The sequence below is a fragment of the Pygoscelis adeliae genome, unplaced genomic scaffold (assembly GCF_000699105.1).
Source record: "Pygoscelis adeliae isolate BGI_AS28 unplaced genomic scaffold, ASM69910v1 Scaffold227, whole genome shotgun sequence".
NCBI lineage: Eukaryota > Metazoa > Chordata > Aves > Sphenisciformes > Spheniscidae > Pygoscelis > Pygoscelis adeliae.
The window spans coordinates 4,953,387-4,960,746 of record NW_008825100.1 but is presented as its reverse complement, the minus strand read 5'-3'; the positions used below and the strand labels follow the sequence as shown (position 1 = coordinate 4,960,746).

The following is a 7,360-nucleotide window of genomic DNA, read 5'->3' as shown; positions in this document are numbered from 1 at the left end:
TTAGTTTTCGACAAGTGAGCCTTGAAATCCAGAGCCCTGGAGGCGGGTCCAGCCCTCGCCCCATTTCCTGACTGATAATGTTATAAGTTGGGCTTTCCTCGGCTACATGCAATTAGAAAAAATACATTTATTCAACCATTAGGACAAAACCTGCCTAGATGTCCTCCGTTTTGGACTTTAGCTGCTGAAATTCTCAGGCTTAAGTGGATGTGCTTGAATGAGTGCCCATAACACCACAGATATTAATAGTATTTCAGCATTTGGGAGAGACCACCTTATAAACGTTGTCTTGGCTTTATGGGAACTAACTGAACGATTAAGTTTGCAGGATATAGTCCATATAAATTGCCATGTAGCTTCCAGTTGCCTTCCTTATACATAAATTGCACAAAGTTTATGAATAAGAGCAAAGATGCCGTATGCAGTTAGGGCTGCAGTGGGATTTTCTGCAGGAGCTGAGAGTCTGTGCTGACCCTCAGGGAAGATTTGAAAACACGAGTGCTGAAAGGTATCGAGGGCAATTTTCCTTTTATTTTCGTAATGAGTATCACGAGAAAATGAATACTGCTTATTCTTGCATTATTTCCTGCTTACTTTTGCATTAGGTGTGTGGCAGGACCATAGGCCGTATAATGCGAGGCGTCTGTCCACAAAGGTTTGAAACCATGCCTGCACAAAGGTTAATTTAATTAAAAAAAAATTTAAAATAATACTTAGCAACTGTTAGAATTTTTACGATCGACACAGGAAAAATTTAGTGTTACTGCACTGAGGTGTATCCTGCCGTTATGGCTGTTTGGAGAAGCGTATAGATAAGCACAGCGCTTCCTGCCCTGCTTTCCTGTGGTTCACCCGATGGCCCGTGGGCTGCTGTCTGCCGGCCTGGCCAGGTGTGCTTCCCGGCATCCCGAGTTGCTGACCGGGAGGAGTATTCAGCATCCCGTGTGCTTAGCAAGCACCATTTGGTCATGTAAGAAAGGAGAGTAGGCTGGTTTTCAGCGTGATCTGTCCTTCCCCACACTGGTGTGGACATAAACTGAGATGCTAAATTTTCTCCTTGCTATGTTCCTAATCTTAATCCTAATCTTAAAAGGATCTGTTAGCCAGGCCAAACAGGAGGGCTGTCTCTAACATGAGTGGGAGAAGCTTGGGAAGTCCTTGGTTCAGCTTCACATGTGGATCAAGTGATAGTCGTCATACAGTCATCCCTTTTGAAGTGCTGCCCCCCCACTGTAAATGGCATGACCTTTTCAATCAGATCTAGACTACCAGATTTGCTGAGAGATCGTTAACTCCAAGGAGGTGGTTTGGGTTTGGTATTACCATTTTCTGGTTTTTAGCTCTATTACCAAGGAGGTTTTCTCCTGAAATTGGGTTTCATCCAAGCTCTTGGCTCTTTAGCATGTTTTTCCTAAGTAATTTTGTCAAACAAATCACCACCTCCAGTCTTCAGCAGAATGTAAGAATACCACCACTTACTACACTAAGAAACATATTAAATTATTGTATACTTACATGCATCATTGTTTTTATTAAGCACTCAGTATGTGTTCAGTGCAGTATAAACATTAAACAAGATTATTCTTCCCCTGGTGAATTTACAGTCTGAAAGAGCTTCATAGGAAGGAGTAGTAATGACATATCATTAAAACACCGCCTTTAATTTAATCCCTTTTTGTTTCCCTGTGGTTAATACTCATTTGCTGTTGATCATGACTGGTGTATCCTGGCATGTCATGCAGTGCTGTTTTATGATGTTACAGCCCCCAGTTGTCCACTCTACCCCTCTGTGGGAGGTTCTTGTTCAGCGTGAGTGGAAGAAGAGAGCATATGTCTGTGTTTCAGCTGCTGCCGTACAAAGCCCAGCAGCATAGCTGAAACCCACCTTTGATGGTACTCTACACTAAGACCTTGGTTGTTGTATCAAAGCACAGTTTCCTTCTGCCACCTCGGCTTCCTGTAAGGACAGCTGGAAATACTAATGTCTTCAACAGCTGCAGCAAGATTCTCTGAAGCTCATGTGTTAAAGCCCTGAGAGAAGAGAGATTGCAAGATGCAAATGGAAACAGGGGCATCCAGTTTTCGCTGCTACTTCATAGTAGCATCATTTTAGGGGAGAATTCTGTAGCCAAAGGGATTTTTTTAAGAGATTGGAGCTTTCCTGGACAGGGCACATCATATGGCTTGGGCCAGAAAAGGAACTGATACTCCCCAAAGGAAGCAGGACTCTTGAACTGAAAGAGTTGGCAGGTTTGAAAGTTTTTAAGTTTATCTGCTTGTTTAAAGAGTCGCAACATAGTTGTCTGCCCTGAAACAATTTCTGTTCCAGTTTCTGCTCTGGATTGCACGTATTATTTGTCAGATAAATTATTTCAGAGACAAATTTTTTTAAAGTAGCCACTGAAAGCATGCTGCTTTCCGAAAACAGCTTCTTGCTGAGTAAGCTAGAACCACTGCCTGGAAGTTGAAATCTGAAAAAAAATAGAAAAAACACATACTGGGTTTTTTTGGGTTTTGTTTTTTGGTTGTTTTTTTTTTAATAGTGAGGTTGGCTATCCATTAGAACAAACTCGGAAGGAAAATTCTGTCTCCTGGAATTTTCACATCAAAATGGGGTCCTATTTTGGAAGTTGTAGTCAAGCTCAAGTCACCGAATTTAGTGTTGGGGTTACTGATTAAAATTTTTGGAGCTGTAGTGTAGAGGAGGTTAGCATAGATTAATCTAATTATTGGCTCTTTCTGGCCTTAATATCTGTAGTCTGTGTCTGTAGTGGAGTGTAACAGTAGGATTGTGCTGGCAAGGACTAGACAAGTATGTTAGGTAAATACAGAATGTGTATTGATTGCTGGGGGAAGGAGGAAGTATGGTGGCTTTATTATTGCCTTTACTGCCGTAAATTGATTTACTGGAGGGAGGGAGAGAGGGAGAAGTTAATTCTCCATATCAATCATCCTATGTTCTGAGGCCCAAAAATTAATGAGTATCACTTTCTCTGTAAAGGTGTTTCATGTTTTGTTAATGTAAAAGAGAGAATGTTTCTTTGGTTATTGTACTCTGCTGCTTCCCATGTTTTTTGCTTTGTTTTTTAAAATGCTACAGAGATGAGAGACCCATTTATGCACACTTTAATTCCTGATTTTGTGTTATAAACAGGTTAGGATTTGACTATGGCAGTGCAGTTCCTGCGGACGGCATCTGTGAGGTTAAAGAAGCGCAAGATCACTTTGTTGGCCGTTTCTTGCATGGGACTCTTTGGCGCTAACCTTTCCTATCATGTGTTTCCTGAGCAGACATTCAAACTGTTGCATGAGTGCTGGTCAGAGGGGCAGCCAGCTGAGCTTTCACAGAAGCTCTGTGGTGTCTTTCAAGATGTCCTTCAAGATACTGCTGTGAAGTCCACTGACTCCTATCGAGCCTTTGCAGCTTCTGGCTTCCACCCTGTGAGTGCTGGAATCCCCTGGCTGCCTGCAGGCTCTTTGGTGGGCATCCCGCCTAATTTTGATAGCACAGCTGGGGATAAAAAAGGAATAGTCAACCATGTTGTTGTGATCAATGGCAAGGAAGTAGACTGGGAGAGCAACGAAGGTGTTGCTTTGAAAGAAGCTCTGACATTTTCACTTGAAGCTCAGAAGTTTGCCATTGCCAGAGAAGTTGTGTATTTGCAGAATGGCAGTCCTTTAGCAAGTGCAGCCGTGGCTCCAACTTGCTTAGCTGGTACATTTCTCTGTGGGAGAGGTATAAAGCTACTTCTGGGTTTATCTCCTGGCCCTGTGATACTTCGCGGCATCTGTAACCTCATAACTGCTGCTGGTGGACTAATGTGCTATTACGTTTCTTACGATGCTATGACCTATCACCTAGACTGCAAGGCTGACAGAAAGGCAGCTACCATTTCCAAAGACTATGCCAGAGGTGGGGTTGAATTTTACGATAAAATCTTGTCCCGCAACAGGATTCTTCGTGGTCTGATGGGCAAACAGGGGATGAAAATGTATGCCCCGAGTGGTAACCTTTTCCCAAGGCACTGGTTCAGAATAAAGTATACGCCGTACACTCACCGAAGAGATTTGATTGTTAATATTTTAAGAGAGCTCCAGGCATAGGAAGGGAGTGCTTGAATTTTAAACTTGTGAATTATGTATTCTCTTGGAACACTGCTGTGCTGCTTTTTTCTTTTTTCCCCTCTGTATCTTCATTAGAATTTCGAGGTTTATTTTTGCATGTAGTTCGGAAGGACTTCTTGCACATTCTGTGAATAAAGAATTCTCTCTTAAAATATTAAAGACTCGCTTCAAAAGTGCTCTGTTCTGTGTGCATCTCAAGAAGTTCTGCTGCTCTGCTCTGCCTTCCTGCCTTCAGTGCAGTCTTGAAAATGGAAACGGTAAATTCCAACAGAGAGTTTTGGCAGCATTATAATTTAAACTGGGGTGTTTATGTATGTTTGCTGTTCCTCCTATGGAACAACCCAAAGATGTTTAAAAGACTGGGCAGCTGTATCGTGCTGTTACATAAATACTAAGACAGTGTTTCTGTTTTTTTTTTTTTAAGTTCTTGTACTGTGTAAATTCTTACGCTGCAATCACCATTCTTCAGTAGGGCACACTAGTTATGCTGCAGTTCATACTAATACAGCTAGATTATTACCAGCACCTGAGTCATTTAGCTTAAATCTAGCTCTGCTCTCTACATGACACGGTGACTGCAGCGTGTGTATCTTGAATGTTTCCCAGCAGTGGCAGTATGTAACATGATGGTCACTGGTTGGTGGTTTTCTCACAAGTGGGATAAGCATGTACAGGGGAGGGTTTTCTGTTTGCTTTGGTACGTTTTTTGTTTCATTTAAAAATACATGTTGATGTATGTCACCTTTTATGTCAAAGAAGGCAAGGTCTAAGAAATAAATCTGGCACTTGGTGCAGAAACTGGTGAGGTCTGTGATCAGGAGTTGCCGAAGGAAATCATTCTCCTGTTTCAGAATAGCCTAAGAAGGCATTGTCTGGCAGAACCGAGCTTTGCCCAGGATTACTAATCTTCTGGAAGAAGGCTCTTCAGTGCACGGGCGGTAACACTATAGCCTCACCTTGGAGCTTTTATGTGATCTCCAAGACGATAGTTCTCAAACTTTGTAGTTCCCTCTTTTCTGTGTTTCTATTGCAGCCGTTCTGGTAGCCCTCCCTGGTGACATCACAGCATTTCTCCTCATCTTTGTTGTCATTCTTACAGGAAACTTCTATTGTTTTGTATCTATCTTCTCAGTCACAGATGTGCTGAGTGTCCTCTCTGCCCTGGTTTTGTCCCTTTTTCATCTGCCACAATAATAATGGTCATGCCTGTGTTTGCTCAAAGCATTAGTGAGTTCTGTTTTCCCTTCAAATCACCTGGTGACGTAAAGTTGATATACTGGCTGCTGAGGCACTGGTGTTGCTTTACATTGCTGAAGCCACATATATAAGATGTTTGGGGGTTTCTGCTGAAGTAATCTGTGTCACGGATGTTTTTCTGGACCACGACCTATCACTTGCAGTTGTCCTTGAAGTATCAAGTCATGAGGTGCCTTATGCTGTAGGGCATAAGGTTATTGTTCTTGTGACCTTTGTGAAAGAGTTTGACGAAATCTCCTAGCCTGTGGAATAAAAGGAGACTTCACCTTTAGGCAGGGGGCTTTCAAAGCTTCAGGCTAAATTTTATTTAACTTCTCTTCCAGGTAAATCCAATGTAACAGGTCAAGATAGAGGTTTTTTGGTTGAGTGATGTAGTGGCTCAAGACTAGAATATAACTCCTGTTTTATGTAGCCTGTGAGTTCTATTCATCCTCGTGTTACTCCTTCAGACAAGTCTAAACTCCACAAACTGTTCTCAGAGAGAACTTGGCCTACTTGTTTTATGTGGTTTAAGGAGCTGCTAGTCCATAAAGAGTGCAGAGAGGAAATGGGGCCTTCTTTGAGATTTACAACAACTAGCAGTTTAAACAAAATTAAATTTAAAAAATCTGCTTGCCTCTTACCACTCCTTACTGCTGCTTTTCATTGAGGTGCCTGCAGCTTGTGCTGTTATTTAACATTCTCAGGTTGTAAAGCCCCAGTGATGCTCATGGGTTTTGCAGTTGTGCACTTTGCTTTACCCGTACAGTTGGATTCTCAAAGAAGCTCCACATATCTGTAAATGCTGTGTCTGATCTACCCTTCTTTGAACCTGCTGTGGCATATTGGTGTCAGTAAGGGCAGGCTGGCTAGTTTTAAGACCTATGCCCATGCCTTCCAAAGAGATGTTCTTGCCAAGGGCTTTAACGCCTCCATCTCTATATAGTCAAGATCCTGTTCTGTCACCATCTGTGTAATCTGGAAGCATAGCACTGTCAATATAAAGGAAATGGGAGTTGAAAACACAACTGCTAATTAAGATTTCCCTGAACTTTGGGAATGCATGGGTTGTCCCGGAAAAGGTTTGTATTGTGTGTGTGTGTTGTCAGGTAGTTGTTGCTTGCAAGATCACCCATGTTATTTGGCAAGTAAGAATAGCACAACTCAAATACATGGCCATGAAAATACTCATGTAAAGTCTTATAGTATTGTAAACATTTTTCTGTAGGTGGAACTTCGGGTGAAATCAAATAGAAGTTCCACATACTGGTGATAGAAATGGGTCTAGTTTTGAGAGTACGATAGAAGCAATCACCCCAGAATTAAAGGTGAAAACGTTGGTTGATCGTGCTCTTCCATGCTGAGAGCAGTCAGATGTGGAAAAGCAGGTTTATTCAGTGGCCCAGAAGAGCCCAAGTGAATCAGTTTGTAAATAATGTCAGTGAACAGCATTGTAGTTTCCCCCAGGTCTGAAGCTGAAACTCTGAGGAGTTCAGAAAACTTGTTTGAGTAATGACTGGCTTCTCTTGCACCGCTCAGATGAGGCAGACTTTGTACAATTTTTTATGTAGAAAAGCAACAGAAAATTTTAAGCAAAGGGAATTGCTAGGAGACGTGGATATAAGAAGTCTAAGCCAAGAAACTGTAAAAGTGAAGGTGTGAATGAAATAATGAACTCTCATAAAAATGGATGTTGTCTACAAAAACGAAGCTTGCTATCTGCCTGGTAAAGTGATTAAAGGATGAAGTATGAGTAGAAAATGACCAAAATGAGTTGCTAGTTTAAATTTATACACAGTCTAGTTTAAAGAGAGATTTCCTTGACCGGTTTATTTCAGTTATTATCCTGAATTTTCTAGATAACTGAAAATGATCCTTGTAGCTTAATTTTTATATAAATGTAATGTTTGCTGCTACATAAAGCTTTAGTGGATAATGCTGCGAGAGATGAGGGCCACCTAGGTGCTTTGCTCAGAATTCCCACTAGCATGCAAGAAAT

At 41.6% G+C, this 7,360-nt stretch overlaps 1 protein-coding gene across 3 annotated transcripts; it reads left to right on the top strand.

Annotated features, from left to right (window-relative positions):
- The first annotated feature begins 407 nt into the window (after positions 1–407).
- On the top strand, positions 408–4,284 carry TMEM177 (transmembrane protein 177). 3 transcript variants are annotated; one of them, XM_009327151.1, is made up of 2 exons: positions 408–508; positions 3,155–4,284. In XM_009327151.1, exon 2 carries the CDS (start codon positions 3,169–3,171, stop codon positions 4,102–4,104), a length of 936 nt encoding a protein of 311 aa, XP_009325426.1. In that variant the 5' UTR covers positions 408–508; positions 3,155–3,168; the 3' UTR covers positions 4,105–4,284. The 3 variants fall into 3 exon arrangements, with proteins under 3 accessions (XP_009325426.1, XP_009325427.1, XP_009325428.1); XM_009327152.1 differs by having other exon boundaries at positions 413–537; XM_009327153.1 differs by lacking the exon at positions 408–508 and adding an exon at positions 2,208–2,250.
- Positions 4,285–7,360: the final 3,076 nt, after the last annotated feature.